The sequence below is a fragment of the Panthera pardus genome, unplaced genomic scaffold (assembly GCF_024362965.1).
Source record: "Panthera pardus isolate Hobbes unplaced genomic scaffold, ASM2436296v1 HiC_scaffold_5, whole genome shotgun sequence".
Classification (NCBI taxonomy): domain Eukaryota; kingdom Metazoa; phylum Chordata; class Mammalia; order Carnivora; family Felidae; genus Panthera; species Panthera pardus.
The window spans coordinates 17612819-17636413 of record NW_026526980.1 but is presented as its reverse complement, the minus strand read 5'-3'; the positions used below and the strand labels follow the sequence as shown (position 1 = coordinate 17636413).

The window sequence follows — 23595 nt, the reverse complement described above, 5'->3', positions numbered from 1 at the left end:
CTCAGAGACGAGCCACCACCTTCCCCATCCTCTAGTCCCACATCCACCCTGGCTCCCGACAAGCCACACTCCATGTGGCAGCCACAGGGACCTTGTTCAAATATAAAGCAGGTCAGTGCCAAGTCCCTCCCCCGGCCCCTGCTCACCTCTGTGACCCCTCACCCGCCACGCTCTGGCCTCCAGCCTTCTTTCTTATTCTTGAGCCAACTGAGCAGCTCTTTCCTACCTCAGGGCCTTTGCACAGGCTTTCCCTTCTGCAAAGGGCTAGTCCTTGACCTCATCCAGGTCTCAGCTCGTGTCCCCCCTCCTTGGAGAGGCCTCCTCTGACCATGCTGCCAGCCTTGGTGCAGTTGCTGTCTTGGTGGTAGCTGTTACCACCCATCTTCGTGTTTGTTATCTAGCCCCACCCACCGAAATATCAACACCAAGAGAGCAGGAAAAGTGTGTTGCTCACTGGATCACCAGGCCTGGATCAGGGGCCGGCACATAGCGGGTGCTCAGCACACAGGTTTCTGGTGAGGTCAAAAAGACAACAGATGACCTGCTGCCCTACCCAGAACCCCATCCGGGGCTGGACTGGACTGGACTGGAGCATGCCCCTGACCTGCAGCCCCAGGCCTGGGCCCCACGGCCCAGCCTCCCCTGCTGGCCCGGCCCATGGCCCAGGGCACATTCCCAGGATGCTCGCTGCCAGCCCTGCCTACTGTCCTGACCCCCCAACCCAGGGCTCCTGTGCTGTAACGCTGCCTGAGTCACCACCAGACTTGTCAGGGCCCACCCCCAGGTGCCTGCAAGGCCGCCTCTGTGACCAGCCAGCTCGGGGTGGGGGGAGGGGGGAGGGCAGAGGAGCAGCCCGGCACAGCCATCCAGAGCACGAGCCCTGGAGCCTGGGTGTGAATCGTGGCTTTGCTCTCCCGTTACTCCAGGCAAGTAACTTCCCGCGTTCTCAACCTTGGTTTCCCCGCCTGTGAAATGGGAGAAGGGGGTAGCACTATCCAGAGGGATTTCCTGGAATTTGCTGCCTGGCACCCACTGCCTCTGCCTCCGGGGACAGCACCAGTGTCTGCTTCACAGAACCACCCCGACTCAAGCTGGGAGCGACAGCAGCTCCAAGGCTTTGCTGGCCTCGGTGGGAACAGTGCCTGATGGTCCTGCCGAGCACTTGTTCTCGGCCAGGTGACCCTCTAAGTGGCCTATCTCTCCAGCTCTTTGATCCTGATAGCAACCCTCAGATGGGGGGGGTTCTTCTTCTCCCTGTTTGCAGATCGAAGAATGAGGCCCAGAGAGGTTAAGTAACCTGCCCGAGGTCACAGAGCTAGTTGGTGGTCAGGCTTGCTTTCTGCCAGTGTTGCTGGGCTCTGGGCTGCTGGTGGCCATCTCACCACCCTTAAGAGCCTGCCCAGGCACAACGGGCACAAAGAACGTTGAAGTGGAAGATGGGCAGAGGCAGGCTGCTGCTTTTAATCACCCGGATCCAGCTGTGCCTAAAAATCCCACCACCGTCGGACTTTTTAACTACACGGGTTGATGCGGACTCTTTCCCTCAAAGACGCTTTTTCAAAATCACATTGCTACCTAAAATGCCTTGCTCTGTATTAATGTGGGTTTCGGGCTGTGGTAAGAATTAACCAGATAATGCCTGGGTGCAGCCCTGCCCACGTCCCCTCGGGCAAACCTCTGCCCACAGCTCCCCCGGCACAGGGGAGGGGTATGTAAGAACCTGGCTCCCTTGCTCCATCCAGGGTGGGGAGCGGAGGTAGGACGCGGATGTCCAGCACTGGGGATCCCCCAGCCGGGAGGTGTTCCACTTGCCCAGGGAACTTGCGTGGCATCCCCGGTGTGGACGGAATGCCACAGCAACAGAGATCAGGGCCCCTGGCTCAGACAGACTGCTTGTTTAAGCAAGGCTGGCAGGCTGGAGCTGGATTTTGCCCGGGACACCCCAGGGTTCCAAATCCTGGGGACACCAGCATGCCTTGAATTCTCTGGCATTCACAGGATGCCAGAAACCAGAAGCAAGTGGCTTCCTCAGAGCCACTCCACTGGGGCTTGGGGCCTACACTGGCCACTTCCCAGCCGTGTGACTGATCGCCTGCTCTGGGCCTCAGCCCCTCCTCTGTGAAATGGGGACAATCTGTGGGCCTCCCTCAGAGGCTATGTATAAGGATCATAATTTATTACGAATGACATAACACAGCTGACAGCGGTGGCCGGCTCACAGGAAGTGCTCAATGAGCGTGACCTCCCGTCTCCATTAGAAGAGCAACAGGCTGACTTCACCATAACCTCTTCTGTACTATTGGAATTTAGCACCATTGGCATGTATCATGATCCATATGAAGTAGAAAATAACAACAATTTAAAAGCAAAGCCAAAGCTGAAATAGGTTTTCTTCTAGAACCGCATCTTGGTTATAGAATGAGCAAGTGGCTGTGATGGTTGACTTAATGTGTCTATTCAACTGGGCCACAGGGAGCCCAGATATTTCGTTAGACACTACTCTGGTTTCCGAAAGGCGTTTCGGGATGAGGTTAACATTTCAGTTGGAGAATGAAGCAGATTACCCTCCATGATGTGGGTGGGCCCCATCCAATCAGTTGAGCAGCCTGGATTGAACAGAAAGGACTGACCCTCTCCCAAGTAAGAGAGAATTCTCCAGAAGACGGCCTCTGGACTTCATCAGGCAACTTCGACCCTTCCGGTGCGATGGCCTGTGTACTGGAAGACTGGCTCCTCCTGGTTCTGCTAAGCCAGCCTGCAGATTGGACTTTGACACACACACACACACACACACACACACACACACTCTCTCTCTCTCTCTCTCTCTCTCTCTCTCTCTCGGTTCTGTTTCTCTGGAGACCTTGGAGACCTTGACTAACAACACAATTAGGAAAGGTGAGCTCAGGCCTTGACAAAGAGGGTAACACAGCAAAGACTGCTCTATCACGGCATCCCAGTGAGAGTGCCCCAGGCCCAGCCCCAGTCCTGCTCAGAGGCTGCCAGAACTCTTACTTGAACATGCCTTCTCCTGGTCTGGGAACACAGCAGAGGGCTGGGGGTTCAGGTTCAACTCAGGTCTGCTGGGAATGAAAACCTCAGCGTTGTCCTTCCGCTTAGCAGACAAATTCCTCTCCTTCTTACTACCTGCAGGAAAACAGCGGTTTATATGTCAAACGTGGAGCGCTAGCAGAGCGGGGCTTTCTGCTTGGGTATCTGTTGGTTCGTTCACTTATTCATTCGACAAATACTTGCTGAACCCCTACCCTGTGCCAGGCGGCACGCTAGTTTGGAATGGAGATGTGAATTTTGCGGCGCATCCTGGCAAATAAATGAAACTTTCTAGGACACGTTCTAGGTGTAGGTTTTCAGATTTTAACATTTCTGGGACAGAAGAAGGTTCCAGCACCAGGGTCACAGAGGGGCCACGCAGCTGGGAGCATGTGGCCGGCAGGCATGCAGCAGACAGAGAGGAGAGCCCTGACAGGTTACCAGAGGCACGGAGATGGGGCATTCCAGACACAGGGAACAGAATGTGCAAACGGTGAAAGGCACACAGGCCGTGCTTTGAAGTCAACGTTTCCCAAAGTAGGGTGCCTGTACCGCGGGCAGAACAGGAAACGATGCCAGAGGCCGTGCAGGCAAATGTTTTTTAAGCGATTATTTAACTGAACCTGCATGGAAAAAACATGTAACCAGCCTATCGACCCCTTGATTTCATTAATATCATTGCTTAGAACAATCTGAAAATCATTAAAGAAAGGAAAGAAAGAGAAAGGAAGGGCAGGGGGGAAGAAACAGAGGGAGATGGAGAAAGAAAAGGTGCTGATTTAAACAACAGCTAAAACAGTACAGGAGGTTTGTGGCGATGGCAAAAAACAAACAAACAAAAATGCACAAAAAAACAAAAACCAAAGAAACCCCCTGTGACTTCAGAAGGTCTGCAAATGGCTCCAGCTCAGGGGAAATGGCGCTAAGAGCCTCTGTCCAGCGCAGATTTAAGAGCTCGAGAGAACGTGCTTGGGACCAGCGGGCAGAAGGCCAGCTTTGCAGGCCAGCAAGGCTGGCGGCTGAGGAGAACAGACCCTGCCGGCAGGGAGATCAGTCAAGGTCCCAGGATTCGGGACTTCCTGACCTGGGAAGACAGGAAACCCGGGAACTGTCTGCTGAAGTGCCATGTAATCGGAGTCCCAGCAGAGCGATCCCGGGGGCCTCAGGGGGGCCCAGAGGAGAGGGAGTCCCAGAATCCAGGGCCCCATGGGATTCTTGGGGGCTCAGAAGGTGCGGGGTGTCCCGCACCAACCTCTCCACCCTCCGCTGCGGACTTGATGAAGGACATGTGTTTCTCTATACACTTCTGAACTCGCTGCTCCCTGGCTGGCCTGAAATGCAGGACCCAACGGATGACATTCAGGACAGGGGACAAGACAAAGAAGGGACGGGGCAAATGACCACAAGACTGTCTCCCCACATGCCGAAAATATGCAGCTGCTGCTAACAGCGACAGCCAGCACTGATTGAGGTCAGGCCCCTGAGTGCTCAGCTGCGGGGACAGGTCCTTCCCCAGACATCGCACGGGGTGGATGGGAGGCGCCCAAAGATGCCTTGACACAAGGTCACAGGGCAAAGGGGAATCAACAGTGCTGATCAGCCGACTCGAAACTAGGGAGATCATTTTGGGTTATCCCAGTGGATCCAATGGAAGCCACAAGGGTCCTTAAAAGTAGAAGAGGGACAGAGTTTCAGTTTGGGACGATGAAAAACTTGTGGAGCTAGATCGTGGTCATGGTGACTGTCCTTAATAACACCAAATGGTGCTCTTAATGGTGACTTTGGTAAATCTGTGCCGTGTGTACCTGACCACAATAAAACAGACCCAAGCACTCGCACAGGCACAGAGAAGAGGGTGGCACACAAGGAGGGCGAGAGGGAGACAGGATCTGGAAGAAAGGTACAGAGAGACTTGACCTTGCTGGCTCTGGAGGTGGAGGGAGGGACCCTGAGCCAAGGAATGCAGAAGCCTCTGGAAGCTGGAAAAGGCAAGAGGGGTTTTCCCCGAGAGCCTCCAGAAAGCTCACAGCCTTGCGGATACCGTGGTTTTAGCCCAGTGAGCTGATGTCAAAGTTCTGGCCTATAGAACTATAAGATAATAAATCTGTGTTGTGTCGGGCCACCGAGTTCGTCATGATTTGTTACAGCAGCGACAGAGGACTAATACATACTATTACAGAACAGGGCTCTGACGTTCAGGTTGTTGGCCCAAGGTCACAGAGCCAGGGAGCGATGGAAGCAGGTTTTCACCAGGCCCGCCTGGCTTGCTTGGAGCCCTGCCCTGAACCACGTTAATCCCCGTCTACCACCGCCTCCTCTGGATAAGATGACCTTCCAGAAACTGTGGCCCCCAGGCCTGCCTTATCTATCGAAAGTCTACACGAGGATATTTTCTAGGGCTCCAAAGGATCCAGAACCCCCTTGAGTCTTCATGGAAGGTGGCCTGGGACCCCCACCAGCCTCCTCATGAACCTCTCTCCCTACATGCTCGCTTGGCTCCAGCCGCACGGGCCCTTTCTCTGTCCTCGGGTGTGCCAAGTTCGTTCCCTCTTCGAACCCTTTGCACCTGCTACCCCCTGCCCCTGGAATGCTGTTCCCACAGCTGCTCCCTCCTCATTCCCGTCCCAGCTTCACCACGGTCTCCTCTGAGAAGGCTCCTCTGACCCTTCCAGCCACAAGGTCCTTCTCTGACCCCCAGCCCCCAACCAGAGTCCTGTTTTATAATCTTGACAACGTTCCAGGCTCTTGAGGGCACCGTGCTCTCCTCCTACCTGAATTCTTAAGCTGGCCCATGATTTGGCTTCACCTTTCCAGTTTGGGGAAAAACAACTTCTGTTTTTCTCTGTGCCACTCCCGCGCTGGCCCTCACGGACAAGAGGACACATGGAGTGGGACAGGGAGGGCAGGAAGCCATCAGAGCTCAACCCAGCCACTCTCTTCGTTCCTCCAGTGGGCTCGCCCTCAGGGCACACGCGCCCCACTCCCCCGCCCCCGCCCCTGCCATCACACTGGTGGCATTAGTTGCCCAGCTCTGCCCACATCTGGGATCAGGGTCTGTCTACTTTAGCGGGCAGCACTGAGTGGCCAGCAATGCGGCTCTTCTCAGTTGGAAAGGTGGATCATTTGCTCTCCTTCTAGCAGATTCCCAAACCCATCTCTCATTTGTTTCAATTAGGAGGGAAAAGAGGGCTTTGACTCCTCAAAGCCCAACTATTGCTTTATAACTTGATCTGGTTTATTTATTTAGCCTAGTGATTAAGAGCTCAGGCTCTGGGCTCTGACGCCTACAGGCTCAACCCCACTCTGCCCCTCCCTAGCTGTGTGACCTCGGGCAAGTGATCTGACCGCTCCGTGCTTCCGTTTCCCGATAGGTAAAGCAGGTACAATGACAGGACTTGCCTTGGTGTTGTGGTAAGGACTTCGCGTCCTTGGAACAGTGCTTGGCACATGTTAGTAAGAATTCTGCAAATGCTGGCAGTTGTTATCACTGTGGTGTGTGTGTGTTTGTTCTCCTTGCTAGGATTAAGGGCCACGGGAGAAGGGACCGGGGCCTCTTTTGTTCCAGCACAGTGCCTGGGGCGTGATATGCGTCCGGTGGAAAAAAAAGGAACGAACAGCCCAGAACCAAGCACGTCTTTTCCGGACACTATTGACTGGTTTTGAGTAAATGCTCGGGATTAGTTCAGAACTCCAATCCCACGCTGGGGTCTGGGGCGACCCTGCGACAGGCCCCTCAACCTCTGCCTGCTCCTCTCTGTGAGTGGGTTCTCCTGCTGGGGAATCACTAGGGAGAATCACTAGGGAGAACATCCCTAGGAGGCAGGCATCAGCCCTCTGTGGCTCCAGATGAAGCAGCCCCCGCCCAGGGCAGACATCCCCGCGGCCAGCGTGGGGCCTGCCAAACAATCTAATTGTTCGAAAACAAATGTCAAGAGAGTGAAGTTCTCTCTCTTTTTGTTTCACGCTCCAGCATCACTCGCAAAACGGTGCCAGGGGTCCAGCTGTCTGTGGCCTGGTCCTTCACCCCACAAGTGACTATCGTGCCCTCTGTTTCCAGGACAGGGGGGCTCGCTCAGTCTCCTTACAGCCCTCCCCCTCCCTCGTCACTCCTTGGAGAAAACGCAAGCCACTGGTCGCGGCCCCAGCGCGTCTCACGAGTATGTTAACATTTCCCCCACCGCGGGGTACTCCAGCGGGTGGGCATAAAGCTTTCATGCGTTTGACACCAATTTCCCGGGTGGCTTGAACGTGCCAGATGAGTGCTGTCCGCTGGGGAGGCAACGGAGGGGAAGCGCTGATCTGTGCCCTGGCAGAGCTCACAGGCCAGAGAGGGAGAGAGACCCCTGGGAGTCCGGGGCAAGGCCAGCACCATGATGATACTGTGGGAGCAGAGAAGGCACTGAGCTGCCTGGCCGGGGCCAGGAGGGCAAAGGAGGCTTCCTGGAAGAAGCAGCCCCGGAGCTGAGTCTTGAGGGGAAAGCAGGGAGCCAGGTTTCAGGCTTCGGGGTGGAAGGAAGATGTGGTAATCTAGACAGAGGGAGCGGCCCAAGCAAAGGTTTGGAGGTGAGAGCACACAATGAGAGCACGCCTGAGGGACAAATGTTCGCTCTCTGGAAGCAACAACCACCGGGTGTGGGTTTTTCCAGGGCTGCCTGTTATCATGTCTCCCCAAAACTCGTATGTTCAAGGGGCGCCTGGGTGGTTCGAGTGGGTTAAGCGTCTGACTCCGGGATTCGGCTCAGGGCACGATCTCACGGTTCATGAGTCTGAGCCCTGCTTTGGGCTCTGTGCTGACAGCGCGGAGCCCGGTTGGGATTCTCGCTCTCCCGCTCTCTCTCTGCCTCTCCCCTGGTCGGTCTCTCTCTCTCTCTCTCTCAAAAATTAATTATTTAATTAATTAATTAAAAGAAAAAGCAACAACCCATATGTTCAAGTCCCAATCCCCAGGACCTCAGACTGTGACTGTATTTGGAGACAGGGTCTCTAAAGGGGTTAGTGAGGAAAAATGAGTCGCTGGCGCAATCTGCCTGGTGTCCTTGTAAGGAGAAGAGATGAGGACACACAGGCACACACAGAGGGCAGACCAGGTGAGGCCACAAGGGAGGAGATGCCCATGTCCAAGCCAAAGAGAGAGGCTGAAGGAGAAAACAACCTGCTGGCAGCCTGACCTTGGACTTCCAGCCTCCAGCACTGTAAGAAAATAAGTGTCTGTTGCTGTTTAAGCTCCTGGCGCATCTGTGGTACTTTGTTACGCGGCACGAGCAGACTGATACACTCTGTCTGATTTCAAACATTCCCTTGTTCCTCTTCCCTGAGGGTCACTCACGCTTCCCAGCTGGTTGGCCTTGATATTTGGTTCAGAGCATGTGGCACAGCCGGCTTGGAGAAGGATGTGCTCAGAATGGAGAGGGAAGATGGGCACAGACCAAGCCAGCTCGGGCCTGGGCACGGGGACTGTGGCAGGTAGGCCCCTCCCTGCCCCCCCATCAATTGTTTTCTCTACTCAATTTTCCAGGGTCCTTTCTGGAAAACCTCCCCTCGTGGACAGCTGCTGTTTCTGTCTGTCCTGCACGCTTCCTTCCTTCCTCAGATTTACCTTGACTTTTCCTTTGGAAACTACCTGTCCATGTGGTTTGGCTGGCAGTGACCGCACCCAAGGCCTTATTGTCTGGACCTGGTCCATCAGAGCCACAGTGACTAGTTCAGAGATGTGACCCGATGTGGGTTCAAGAGCCAGGCCTGGGACCTGCACTGGAGCTTTTGGGAAGAAAAATCCATTTTCTGAGGGAGGCATAAAGCCAGTGTCTCAATTCTGTGTCAGTTACGTGGAGAGCCCACCTCAGAAGGGTCTCAGGACAAATGAAGGCAGAGACGAGAGGGAGGAAGTGGAGGGGAGAGAAGCGGGGGGGGGGGGGGGGGGGGCGGGGAGGAGGGGCCAAGAGTCCTATGACAGCCCTGGTCTCCTCTGTTCACCAAGCCAATCTAGTCCCTTTTGCTGAAGCCAGTATGCATTAGCCAGTTGGCATGCGGACCCTGTTATACTTCCTACAATGCACAGGCTAGTCCCCCAAAAGTAGCTGCCAGACACCTGCCTTTTGGGATTTCAGGGTCATCTGTAGGCCTCTGGGAGCCTTTGTGTCTTGCGATCAGCAGACAGACCAGATAGACATACCTCCCTGGCCTGCGAGACAGTCTGCCCAAGACCGAACTCCTGAAGCCCTGCTGGAAATACAAGTCCTGCTCTTAGGCCCAGAGCCACCAAAGGCAAAGAAATGCCACATAAGGCAGAGCTCACTTTTGGAAGCTGGGTTAAATTCCAGCACCACGAGGGGGTCTGGCCCCCGGGGAGGGCGTCCTTCCATCTCCTGGTCCTTGGGAACGTCCTTCTGCACCGAGTCCCCACTGGAAGGGGCGGGGTCATCTCTGCGGTGGCCCCCCAGCACCTGCTCCTCGGGCTCTGGCTCCGAGAGCACATCTTCTTCGATAGAGTCATACTCCTCGCTGGAACCATCTTTTTGTTTCCTTTGTAGATTTACACTAAGTTCCAGGCTTTTTCTTAGCTCCTGCCAAAAGTCAAGAAGAGAGGCAAAAAATGAAATATGTTACTTTGAGAAGAACTCATCTGAAAATGGATCATTAGAACCGAGGGACTATTCCCAGCAAACGAACATTTACCAAAATCATCTTGACACACGTGTTGGCATCGCTCGGAAGATACGAAAGGGACAAATGAGCCACTCTCCAGCAGGGCGGTAATTACAGTATGAATTGTGGTCACACGCCTGGGATGTCACTAAGGGTGTACGTGTGTGTGCGTGGGTGTGCGTCACAAGTGTTTTGGTTTGGGGCTCCTGTAAACAGACTGTGGGGTCCCACCTCCCCCCACATCAGCGTCTCCGATTCGGTGGGTCCTGGATGAGGCCCGAGGAGATGCGCTTCTAACGAGGTGATGTTAATGCTGCTGGTCCAGGGACCACACTTTGAATATGAGATCCCAAAAGCCTCCAAATGATCCTGAAATTCCAGACGGTAAAATGTCTGGCAGAGAGTTGTGGGGGGGCTATAAGAGTTGTGGGGGGGGCTATCCTATGTACTGAAGGATGTTTAGAAGCACCTAAGACGTCCTAAGATTTAGCTAGAATACTTTGACCATCTTAGATAAACCATTGTAAAAATACCCGACAGTAGAAATATAATGGACACCAAATGTGCTGCTTGTGGGGACTCGGGAAATAAGGAGCATGTTACGGAAACTAGGGGAGGGGGAGTCCCATGACGTAGTGGCAGGATCTTAGCCGAACTGTGTCTACGGCTACGTGAGAAGTAGTGCGTGGAACGGAGATTTGATGATGTGGGAAACTCTCAGCCTATCTAGGTTGCAAAGGATGCTAAAATGAGGAGATTCACGGTCAGAAAAACACGCTCGGGAGAGAAGCCTGAGCATGGCTGGACAACCTTTCGCTAGTTACTGGAAAAGGATCCAAAGTTTGGAGTATTCAATCATGCTGAGGGTTCTCTCGAGACATGGGACTCATGGATCCTTGGAGACATCTCAGCAGAAGCCAGGAATAGAGGGAAATTCTCCAGGAGAGATCTGTGAAGCAACCTCTTGTCTAATGGAGGGAATCCTAGAGACGTACATAGGAGACCATATGGTTTTTGAGAATGGCATACCAGTGCAAACACTGGCAGCTGGTACCAAACGGAAGAGAGGAAGGACGCAATACAAGTAGGCTTCCCACTCTCCAAATTCTACGGTCAGGAAGCATGAGGCTCTGTGCTGACAGTGTGGAGCCTGCTTGGGATTCGCTTTCTCCCTCTCTCTCTCTCTCTCTCTGCGCCTCCCCTGCTCGTGTTCTCTCTCTCTCAAATAAAAATAAATAAAATTAAAAAAAAAAAAAAACAGATCACTATGGCTCTTGGGTACTGAGTGGAATTTGAGAGGTGGGGCCAGGATGGAAACAGGGCACACAGGTACAGCAGAAGTGGGGGAAGGCAGAGGTGGCTGCGGAGGTAGGGACAGCAGGTGCATTTGGAGATGCGTTTTGGAGGCAGAGATGACAAACGATGGGCTAGAAATGAACAGGGTATATACACCCTTTGACCAAATCTCTCTGAGAATTATCCCTCAGTCCTAATATACGAAGGTCATGGAGGGATCCTTGATAATAGAGAATGATCTTGAGGGATCCTTGACAATGGAGAAGGAGCTCAATGTGCAACGAGAAGAGATAGGTTCAATGGTGCGTCGAGTGGCACCAACGGAGCCCTGAGCAGCCACCACAGAAAACGAGGTAGCTCTCGCGCCCTTACTCAGAAAGATAGGAAGACATACATTTAAGCAAAACCAAGCATGTCAAAAGATGCACACGTAGGATACGTCCAATTGAAAAAAAATGGTTTCTGTCCATGTGTGCAAATATGCCTACAAACAGTCTGGAAAAATAGGGGTGCCTGGGTGGCTCCGTCGGTTGAGCGCCCGACCTCGGCTCAGGTCACAATCTCGCGGTTTGTGAGTTCAAGCCCCGCGTCAGGCTCTGGGCTGACAGCTCGGAGCCTGGAGCCTGTTTTGGATTCTGTGTCTCCCTCTCTCTCTCTCTCTCTCTGCCCCTTCCTCTGTTCACGCTCTGTCTCTCTCTCTCTCTCTCTCTCAAAAATTAAAAAAAAATCCTAAAAAAGTCTGGAAAAATAGTCACCAAATTACTAACAGTGTTCTCTCTGGGGGTGGCATTATGGGAACTTTCTTCTCCATTTTGTTTTACTTTTTTTTTATGTTTATTTATTTATTTTTGAGAGAGAGAGTCTGAACAGGGGAGGGGCAGAGAGAGAGGGAGAGAGAGAATCCCAAGCAGGCTCCACGCTTAGCGCAGAGCCCAACACAGGGGCTCAAACCCATGACTATGAGATCACGACCTGAACCGAAATCAAGAGTTGGATGCTCAACCGACTAAGCCACCCAGGAGCCCCTACTTATTTTCAATTTTTTTTTTATTATTATAAGCACGTTTCCAACTTTGTAATTAGGAGAAAATGATATATTTATATTTATGTTTAAATCCTGTCCGTCACTCTGGCAAATAGGTAAATTCCCCACAGGAATGGTAGAGAGAGTGGGGTAGAGGACCCTGGACAGCCAGTTGTCCGAAAAGGAGCTGCTCTCCATCCCGGACCAAATCTTGTCCCCTCCAAAGAGTGACTCAGAAAAGCAGCAGTGCCTAACTCCGGAAGATGACAGACCAAATGGACCAGATTTCAGAACAACAGACCATCGGGGCACCTGGGTGGCTCAGTCAGCTGAGCGTCTGATTGTTGATTTTGATCATGATCCCAGGGTCATGGGACTGAGCCTGTGTCGGGCTCTGCACTGAGCAGGAAGCCTGCTTAGGATTCTGTCTCTCTTCCTCTGCCCCTCTCCCTTACTCGGGTGCTCTCTCTCTCTCTCTCTCTCTGTCTCTCATAAATAAAGAAAAAAGGGAGGGAGGGAGGGAGGGAGGGAGGAAGGAAGGAAGGAAGGAAAGAAAGAAAGAAAGAAAGAAAGAAAGAAAGAAAGAAAGAAAGAAAGAAAGAAAGAAAAGCAGGCCACCAATTCTAACAGGAAGAAACTCAGGGAATATAGCACTCCTGAGCCTTTCTCAGGAAAAAAAAAAAAAAAAAAAAAACCACAACAACAAACCTCCCAGAACAAAATCCAAACAATGCACGGTGAAATCAAAATAAAGAACACGGAGTTGGAGAATCTGTGGTAAAACATCTGACGGTAAACACGGAAGCCATTTAGAGACCAAATAAATACTAGACAATTACGCACACTTGGGTCATGGACCAGAATGCAATGCTCTAAACCTAAGGCCTTAGCTTAGCTAACAAAAGCCAGAAGACAGCAGGCAGTGTGGGCGGACCCCCGACCTCATTTTCCAGCCACTCATTTCAAATCCATCTTTTTTTATTTTTTTATTTTTTTAAATGTTTATTTATTTTTGAGAGACTGAGAGAGACAGAGCATGAGCGGGGGGGGGGGGGGGGTAGGGGGACAGAGAGAGAGGGAGACACAGAATGTGAAGCAGGCTCCAGGCTCCGAGCTGTCAGCACAGAGCCCAATACGGGGCTCAAACCCACGAACCATGAGATCATGACCTGAGCTGAAGTCTGGCGCTTAACCAACTAAGCCACCCGGGTGCCCCTTCAAATCCATCTTAAATGGAAACACAGAGTTTTTAAAAATGGCAACTCTAACCTGTAAATATTTTTTTTCGTAATTAAACCGATGAAATATTCTTAAATTTTAAAAAAATGTTTATTTATTTATTTTGAGAGAAAGAGAGGGAGAGGCAGGAAGACAGGAAGAGAGAATCCCAAGCAAGGTCCACACTGTGAGTGCAAAACCTGATGCAGGGCTTGAACTCACGAACCATGAAATCACGACCAGAGCCGAAATCAAGAGTCAGATGCTTAACCGACTGAGCCACCCAGGTGCCCCCTGATGAGATATTTTTAAAAACCTCTTGTGATCAAGAAATTTGAATTTTGGGGTGCCTGTGTGGCTCAGTTGGTTAAGTGTTCGACTTCAACTCAGGTCATGATCTCACGGTTTGTGAGTTCAGTCCCCACGTCGGGCTCCCTGCTGTTGGCACAGACCCTGCTTTGGATCCTCTGTCTCTCTGTCTCTCTCTCTCTTTGCCCCTCCCCTGCTCATGCAGAGCATGCTCACTCTCTCTCTCTCTCAAAAATAAATAAACATTAAAAGAAAAAAAAGAAATTTGAATTCAATAATTCCTCCCATTTCAATTTGGTTTTTTGCTTTTGTTAAATTAGTGCAACTTTCAACGCCATAATTGTATTTACAAAATACATAGGAAAAAGAAGCCTAGATTCTGCACAGCTGGTATCTTCTTCACAAAGGAAAATAACACACTTGCTCGCACTGGATGAGCCAACTTTAGGAACCTATGCTCTTATGATGCCCACGTGATTCAAAACCATCTGTTCCAGGGCAAAGGGGAGACAGAGTAAGTAGCAATGCTCCCCCGGGAAAGCCGTTCAAAACCTTTCCATCTGGAAAGATGAAGACCTTGAACTGGTCGCTTTGAAAGCCAACCTGCCCATACTTCAAACGCATACCATGGAGGGGGATCTACTGGTTGCTTTGAAGCTGTCATCCAGAAATTCCTCTGTGAACACTAACTGTAGGGCTTTGCTTTACGATCTTGTGATTTCGGCGTTCAGTGTTGAAAAGTTTTTGTAAGTTTTTATTTATTTATTTTTGGGAGAGAGCCAGAGAGGAGAGAGCAGGGGAGGGGCGGAGTGGGAGGGGCAGAGAGAGAGAGGGACAGAGAGAGAATCCCAAGCAGGCTCCGTGTTGCCAGCACAGAGCCCGACCTGGGGCTCGAACTCACAAACCCTGAGCCGAAACAGGGTGGGACTCTTCACCGACTGAGCCAGCCAGGCGCCCCTCAGCGTTCGCTGTTGAAAATGTTAAGTTCACACCCTTGCGACAGAAAGCCCTCTGTACAGAGGCCAGGCGGTAAACACCACGGGTGGAGAACAAATCGGTCTCCTCCTCTCTGGAGAGCCAGGGGCGAGGCGGAGGAAGGAAGAGACACCAGACCACCAGCTAAAACGTGGCAGGGGTTTGACGGTCAGTGGATTAGTGCCTCACGTGCCTGATCGGCCTCCTTCTGCTGGGCTAGGAAGAGAGGGAACCCGGGCGCCACAAAATGTGAAATGTTTGCCGTAATAGTGACCATAACTGTAACATCAACAGCAGTAGCAGCTACGAATTACGAAGCTTTTGTTTCATACGGGCCACCAAGATAACCTCTCTACGCACCTTGTCTCATTGCTGCCCCTCACCATCCCGCTGGGTGCCCTTATCTTATAGGCTCAGGGCACCTATCTAAGTACCAGGGCGAGGTCACGCAGCCAGCCAATGGCAGGGCCCGTTTGAATGAATGACCGTCTTGACTCCAAAGTCTGGGCTCTTCACCACGTGCCCGTGTTTATTCCCTGCCCTGGTACCAACGCGTCGGAAGCAAGTGGTCCCTCGAGCGGGATGAAAGCGAGGTGCTCAGTGGCTGTCCCCTGGTTTGCATGACAGACGCCTGTAAGAGCTTTTCACACAAAGCTGCCTTGAGGCCACTAAACATGTTGAAGTGCGTGCTAAGTGCTCGTGGATGAAGCATTAAACCTCTCACGACACTCAGAAAAGGGAACGGCTGGGTCTAGGTTCTGGGCCGGGGGTTCTGGGCCTGACTCCAGCCACCCTGTGTCCCCCGGCAAGACTCTGGGCCCAAAGCACCCCCCACGCCCACCCTGCTGATGTGGGAAAATGCGGCCTGGCGAGCTGACAAGGTTGCTGAAGGGTCGCAATGAGATAATAGCTATGAATCAGTGCTCCGTGATTGCTTTTCCAGAGGTCTTGCTTTTCCAGAAAATTTCAAATTGAGATGACAGCACGCTCACCTTTGTGTCTCAGACCCTACTGACTTTGCCTACGAGAAGATCGGACGTTTAGACCACGAAGCCGCAACAGATACGCTGACGGTTTTCGAGGAGAAGCAACAGACTCTGGGGTGGAGATCACTGACCTGCAGCCGGTCCCCCGGCCCCCCCCCCCCCCAACAGTGTCTCTCACTTGGTTGGCAGAGTTATAAAATTGGGATCTGGGACGCTCGAAGTCTGGCCCACACAGTTAGTTGTAATAATTCCCACTCACGCCTACTGCCTTATACGAACCAGATTTATATTCATCTGCCTGGCCCAGAAAGGGTTTTTACCCCGCCTCAAGGGGTTAATCGACTCATTTGTTTTTCTTTTCACTCACTCGTTTATTCGACGAATATTTATTGTTGACTACGCTTATCCCAATAAGTGCGTCTGACTGCTAAATATTAGGGATAGAGGAATGAACCAGGCGGACAGAGTATCTGTTCTCACGGAATTTCTAATCTGGCAACAAAAACAGCCATTTTAGAAGACATTACAGGTGCAACAGGCTTCGAGAGGCCAAACCTGGGGCTTGCCAGCCCACGCCTCAAACCTGGTGGCTCTTGGGTCACAAGCTTTCCAGAATAAAGTGACCTTTAGGGTCCACACCGTGTATTTTTAAAATCACCTTCCCCTACACCAATTCTGGAGAAACTATGGCAAGGAAAATCTGAGTCACATATTATATGCTTCAAATACCCATGTGGTGTTTGGTTTTTGGTACTTTCTTACTGTCCCATTGAACCTTGGATTGTCTTTTACTAATTTTCATTCAAAGCTAAATTTATTTATGAAGCGCCTTGGAGTTCGGTCTCAAACATCTATCATTATGAAGAAATAAATCTATCCTTGCCTTAGGGAGTGGTGACGTAAGGGAAAGGGCAGGGGCCGTGGAGGCAGAAGGGCACTGCCTGTTTCCTTGGCCGTGAGGCACTTGGCAAACCTCTTGGCATTAGTGTGCCTCACCCGGGCCTGCCCAGAGCAGGGGCTGGTTGTAGGAAACTGCGCAGGGATGAGGGGATAGAGACAAAGTAACGAACAATGCTGCCAGCCGCCTAGAAACTTTGAGGAACCCTCTCCACCCCCAATCACAAACCAGTTAGAGATAAATGACAAGGAAGGGGCGCCTGGGTGGCTCAGTCGGTAAGCGACTGACTCCATTTCGGCTGAGGTCATGATCTCACGGTTTGTGAGTCCGAACCCCTCTGACAAGCTCCGAGCCTGGAGCCGGCTTCGGATTCTGTGTCTCCCCCTCTCTCTGCCCCTCCCCTGCTCATGCTCTGTCTCTATATGTCTCTCAAAAATAAATAAATGTGAAAGAAAGAAAGAAAGAAAGAAAGAAAGAAAGAAAGAAAGAGAAATGACAATGAAGACACTATACACAGCAAAATTTGTAGGACAAGGACAAAGCAGTGCTCGGAGGAAAATGTATAGACTTAAAATTGTTATATTAGAAAACAAGATTCATATGTTAGATGTTATGTTAAATAATACGAAATAATGCAAAAATACCTAAGAAATCCTAAGCAGGCTACAAATGCAAGAAATGAACGACATCATTTATTCCACAAGCGATGCAGAGGTCGGTTATTCTTTCCTTTCGTTGAGACTGAAAACGATGCTTTAGTAACTCGGATACCATCCGGTGTCGTCACGTACAGAAATGCTCTCTTGGTTGAACGAATCGCTACGTCTCGCACTTCTGGACCCGCGTTTCGTGGGCCGTTGGTGCCTGTTCAGCATCATTCCACATGAATCACTCCTGCACCGCTGGCCTTGTGCCGTCTGACCCTCCTGCCCGGGACCCTGCCTGATGCCATCGGCCAGGCTGTCCTTTGGTCTGAGCTGTCTAGATGGGCATCTCTGGGTGCGTTCAAGGGAACCTCGCCCCCTGATGGCTCTGAATACCAGGGAGGCTAACTCAAGTGCCACTGAGAACGGAGAAAGGGCGCCGCTTCCTGGCATCAGGAACAGACGAAGCTATCCAAACCGGAAGTTGCAAGCTGGCGGTCTCGGGCCAAACCAGCCATACATTCTGTTTGCTCTATAGAAAATAACGAACCCGTCATCAACATTAAAAAAAAAAGCAAAAACAAAGCAGGGAGAAGCCGAACGCCAAGAAACCCAGACACCTGGCTTCTCTTAAAACTGGAAAGCCCTAGGGGCGCCTGGGTGGCGCAGTCGGTTAAGCGTCCGACTTCAGCCAGGTCACGATCTCGCGGTCCGTGAGTTCGAGCCCCGCGTCAGGCTCTGGGCTGATGGCTCGGAGCCTGGAGCCTGTTTCCGATTCTGTGTCTCCCTCTCTCTCTGCCCCTCCCCCGTTCATGCTCTGTCTCTCTCTGTCCCAAAAATAAAATTAAAAAAAAAAAAAACAAACAAACAAAAAAAAACTGGAAAGCCCGGTACCCCTGGGCCCTTGTGTCCACACGACTGCCCAGCTGTGTCCACAGTGTTCTCTATATCCCCACCGCTCCCTGCCATGCGCGGACACCCAGGCCAAGGGCGGTGCTTGTTACTTGCCTGCCTCACTCCTGTCATTTAAAATACTCATTTCAGTTGGCACCATGTGCCAGCTATCCCAGTATTTCAGGATCCAAACTCCATCCCCCACGCTGATTTTTCTACCACAAGCAGCAAAGAGTCTTGTCAGCTTATGTGTTAGACTCCAAACTCTGACTCATAGTTTGGAAAATACTGTCACCGGGACGTGATGACTGAACTCAGCTTGTGTGGGCTGGCCGGGGTGCCTAATCAATATCTATACCAGCCCCTCGTTCACTGACCACATCAGCCAATGAGTCAATTCACTGGCTTAATGAAGATTTATTTGCAAACGGACTCTATGCCAGGCGCTTCTCTAGGGACCAGAGATCCTGCAGGCAGAGACGATGCACATCTCTGCCGTCATGAAGCTTAGATCTGGGGTGAGGGAAGGGTGTTGCAAGCCCTGAATATGTAACTTTCTTACTACCTACAGAAAGAGTCCCCGGGGTGAGTGGACACTCCATGAATATTATGTAACCTCCACTCCTACGGATATTGTCAGCAGGAACAGAGTTTTCCTATAAACTCCATCAAATCTTTACAATTTCAGAGCTGACAGGCACAGGAAATATCTAATCTACCCCTTCTTGGTGATTGAGAGGAAAGGGCGTCCTGAAGGAGTGACACCTGGCCAAGGCCCCAAAGTTTATGTAAAGCCCAAAATACCCTCTCGAGGCTTACTGAATCTCAGCCACTAGCTCCTTTTGGCTCTGTGAAAAGGAGTCACAAGCTGCAACGTCTTCAGACGATGTAATGTAGCATAAAATGGCAATGGGAGGGTGAGTGTCACACATTAGGGAGCGGTGGGGACCAGGGCAGATGGGAGAGTGCGTGCTCAGAAGAAAAGTTTTCTAATTCAAAATAGAACAGGACTTCCAGGGAGGATGGCAGAGTAGGAGAGCTTTAAGCTCACTTTGTCTCCCACATACAACTAGATAACACCCGCATCGGTGTAAATAACCCAGAAAAAAATGACCCAAAGACCGGCAGAACAGGCAGCTAAATACAGAGAAGAGGCCACGTCGAAGAAAGGAGGAAGAACAGAGACAGTCAGGAGCTAGACGCACCCGCAGGACTGTCCGTGAGAGGGACCGAGGGAGGGATGCTGTAGGTGCAGAGAAGGGAGAGAAACAGACCCTCGCACCAGGCACCCCAAGCGTGGGGAACCTGCACGGGGAAGATGAGTCCCCATAACATCTGGCTTTGAAAACCAGAGGGGCCAATCCTTGTGGGTTCTTATAACCGGTGAGACTTAATCACCTGGAACTTTAAAGATCAGTGGCTCAGCTCTGGGAGAACCAAGAAGGCGAGAGGAAACTGAGTTCCTGCCCTTAAAGAGACAGCACAACAAACATGCCTGTGGAGATACAGCGCAGAAGCAGCAGTTTGAAAAATGCCTGGGGTGTACACGAGGGAGACTTGTTTATTCATCTCAGAGCGTGGGCTGGAGGGGCAGGGACCTTTAGGAGGCTTCTCCAGGAACAAAGGAGATGGCCAGTGCCATTTCCCTCCCATGACCCCAGCCTGGACCTGTGGATGCCTGTGGGAAGGGCACAGTGCCAACAATTCCCACCTAGCTTGCTAACAGTGGGCTGGCCCCGACGTTCTCCTGTGGACACGCCCCTTCAATATGCCCTTGGCCGGAACCCGTCCAAAGTGTTGCCACCAGCCCGGTAGTGTGTAAACAGCCCCACGAGGGGCTAGTGGCACTAAAAGTGACTCCTGCCCCGGGGGCAGGGGGGAGATAACCACACACACCACTCCAACTGCAGACCCGGCAGCGGACTGCGGGCAGACATCCGGTCTGACCGCAGGCCCTGCCCACCAACAAAAGCTTCTTAGGGGACGACACAGGGAAAGCATCCTGCAGTTCAGTGCTACTGCATCTCTGGCAAATGCCTGGTCTGACTCAACCCAAGCCCCAGGTAGCCCCACGCTGGCCTACTAACAACACAGGGAACAAACCCTGCCCTAAACAGGCAAAGAGAGCCACTGAAGATAACTGGACTGAAGGGAACAGTGGCTCGGCCACAACAGCAGGGGGCATGCAACACATAGGAGACACCCCTGAAGCACCAGGTTCCAGAAAACCGGGGACACTGAGCTGAGGGGTCACTGTAGGACCTCTTCTTCAAAAGGCCACTGCTTTCAAGAGCAAGAGATATAGCTGAGTTTTGTAACACGCAGAAACAGACACAGAGAGACAAAATGAGGAAGCAGAGGAATATTCCCAAATGAAAGAATGGGACAAAGTCACAGCAAGAGACATAAATGAAACAGAGAGGAGTAGCCTGCCTCGTAGAGAATTTCAAATAACGGTTCAAAAGATACTCACCGGACTTAAGAGTGGGGGGACTTCACTGAGACTCAATGAAGAGATAGGAAGCACAAATGAACAGATCAGAGGTGAAGAGCTCAATAACTGAAATGAGAAACACACTAGAGGGAATAAACATTAGACTAGAAGAAGGAGAAGAATGGATTAGCAAACTAGAGGACAGATTCACGGAAAGCAATCGAGGTGAACAGGAGAGAGAGAAAAGAATAATAATAAAAAATGACAGTAGATTAAGGGAACTCGGCAACACCATCAAGCCTAATAACAGTCACAATACGGGGATCCCAGAAGGAGAAGAGAGAAAATTGATTTGAAGACATAATTGCTGAAAACCGGGGAGGCACAGAGAGCCCCCAACAAAAATCAACCCAGTGAGGTTCACCTCAAGACATGCAGTTATTAAAGTAGCAAAAAGTAGTGATGATGAGATAACTTTAAAAGCAGCAAAGGGGGCGCCTGGGTGGCTCAGTCGGTTAAGCGGCCGACTTCAGCTCAGGTCACGATCTCGCACTCTGTGAGTTCGAGCCCCACGTCGGGCTCTGTGCTGACAGCTCAGAGCCTGGAGCCTGTTTCAGATTCTGTGTCTCCCTCTCTCTCTGACCCTCCCCCGTTCATGCTCTGTCTCTCCCTGTCTCAAAAATAAATAAACGTTTAAAAAAAATTTTTTTAAAGCAGCAAGGGAGAAATAGAAAAACATTCCATACTCACGGATTGGAAGAACTAATATTGTTAAAATGTCGATACTAATTCAAAGCAATTTACATATTCAATGCAATCCCTGTCAAATAACACCAGCATTCTTCACAGAGCTAGAACCAACAATCCTCAAATTTGAATGGAACCAGAAAAGACCCCGAATAGTCAAAGTAATGTTGAAAAAGAAAAACAAAGCTGGAGGCATCATAACTCCAGACTTCAAGCTACATCCCAAGGCTGTAATCATCAAGACAGTATGGTACTGGCACAAGAACAGACTCACAGATCAGTGGAACAGAATAGAGAACCCAGAAATGGAGACACAAATGTATGGCCTAATCTATGACAAAGCAGGAAAGAATATTCAATGGAAAAAAGATAGTCTCTTCAGCAAATGGTGTTGGCAAAACAGCGACACAGAAAAATGAACCTGGACCACTTTCTTACACCAGACACAAAAATAAACTCAAAATGGATGAAAGACCTAAATGTAAGACAGGAAGCCATCGAAAGCCTAGAGGAAAAAACAGGCAACAACCTCTTTGACCTCGGCTACACCAACTTCTTACCTGACTTGTCTCCAGAGGCAAGGGAAACAAAAGCAAAAATGAACTACTGGGACCTCATCAAGATAAAAAGCTTCTACGCAGCTAAGGAAATGGTCAGTGAAACTAAAAGGCAACCGACAGAATGGGAGAAGATATTTACAAATGACATATCAGATAAAGGGTTGGTACCCAAAATCTATAAAGAACTTACCAAACAACACCCGAAAAACAAATAATCCAGTGAAGAAATGGGCAAAAGACATGCATAGACACTTTTCCAAAGAAGACATCCAGATGGCCAACCAACACATGAAAAAATGCCCAACATCACTCTTCATCAGGAAGCTACAAATCAAAACCACAATGAGATACCACCTCACACTTGTCAGAATAGCTAACATTAACAACTCAGGAAACTACAGATGTTGGTGAGGATGTGGAAAAAGGGGAATTTGCACTGCTTTTCGGAATGCAAACCGGTGCACTCTGGAAAGCAGTATGGTGGCTCCTCAAAAAATTAAAAATAGAACTACCCTACAACCCAGCAATTGCACTACTAAGTATTTATCCAAAGGATTAAAAAAAAAGCTAACTAGAAGGGCACATGCACCCCAATGTTCACAGCAGCACTACTGACAACAGCCAAATTATGGAAAGAGCCCAAATGTTCATTGACTGACAAATGGATAAAGAAGATGTTGTATACATATGGAATATTACTCGGTGATCAAAAAGGATGAAATTGTGCCATTTGCAACAATGTGGATGGAGCTAGAGTGTATTATATTAAGCGAATTAAGTCAGAAAAAGACAAATACCATATGATTTCACAAATATGTGGAATTTAAGAAACAACACAGATGAACATAGAGGAAGGGAAGCAAAAATAAGATAAAAACAGAGGGAGACAAACCATAAGAGACTCTTGAATACAGAGAACAAAGTGAGGGTTGCTGGAGGGGTACTGGGTGGGAGGATGGACATTAAGGAAGGCACTTGTTAGGATGAGCACTGGGTGTTATATGTAAGTGATGGATCACTAAATTCCATTCCTGGAAAAATAAAAATAAATAAAGACAAAAACTTTAAAATGTAAAAAGTAGCAAGGGAAAAGAAAACAGTCATGTACAAGGGAAACCCCAGAAGGCTTTCAGCAGATTTCTTAGCAGAGACCTCTTAGGCCAGAAAGAGTGGTATGATACATTCAAAGTGCTCAAAACAAAACAACCTGCCACCAAGGACACTCTATCCAGCAAGGCTATCATTCATAATAGAAGGAGAGATAAAGAGTTTCCTAGACAAAAGTTAAAGAAATTCATGACCACTAAACCAGCCCTACAAGAAATGTTAAAAGGGGACTCTTTGAGTGAAAAGGAAAGACCGGAAGTAAGAGTCAGAAAAGTAGGGAGCACAAAAACAGTAAAATTAAGTACGTCGGTAAAAATCAGTCAAGGGATTCACAAAATAAAAGGATGTGAAGTATGATACCATATACCCAAAACTGGGGGGGGGGGGGGGCGGTGAGAGGATTAAAGAATGGGTTCAAACATAAGCAACCATCAACTTTATGATATAGAGTGCATATGCATAAGATGTTACATACAAATCTTTGATTTGGTAACCACAAATAAAAAAAAAAAACCAGTAACAGCTAAGCAAAAAATAAAGAGAAAGGAATCCAAGTATACTAAAGAAAGCCAGCTAACAGTGAGAAAAAAAAAAAAGAGCAAGAGAAGAGTAAGAACGTACCTATCAACAATTACTTTGGAACAAATGGTCCAATGAAAAGACACAGGGTATCAGAGTGGATAAACAAACAAGACCCATCCATATGCTGCCTACAAGAGACTCATTTCAGACCTAAAGACACATGTAGCTTAAAAGGAAAGGGAAGGAAGAGCATTTATCATGCAAGAGGAAGGGAAAAGAAAGCTTTGG

At 50.1% G+C, this 23595-nt stretch overlaps 1 protein-coding gene across 1 annotated transcript in view; it reads right to left on the bottom strand.

The window, feature by feature from the left end:
* The window catches only part of KATNIP (katanin interacting protein), a 193418-nt gene that overhangs the window by 86007 nt on the left and 83816 nt on the right, over window positions 1–23595 (bottom strand). Inside the window, exons 8-9 of the mRNA XM_053894412.1 lie at window positions 9344–9611; window positions 3013–3144 (exon numbers count right to left, since the gene is read on the bottom strand). Of these exons, the coding sequence (XP_053750387.1) occupies window positions 3013–3144; window positions 9344–9611 (400 nt within the window). The remainder of the gene's footprint in view (window positions 1–3012; window positions 3145–9343; window positions 9612–23595) is intronic.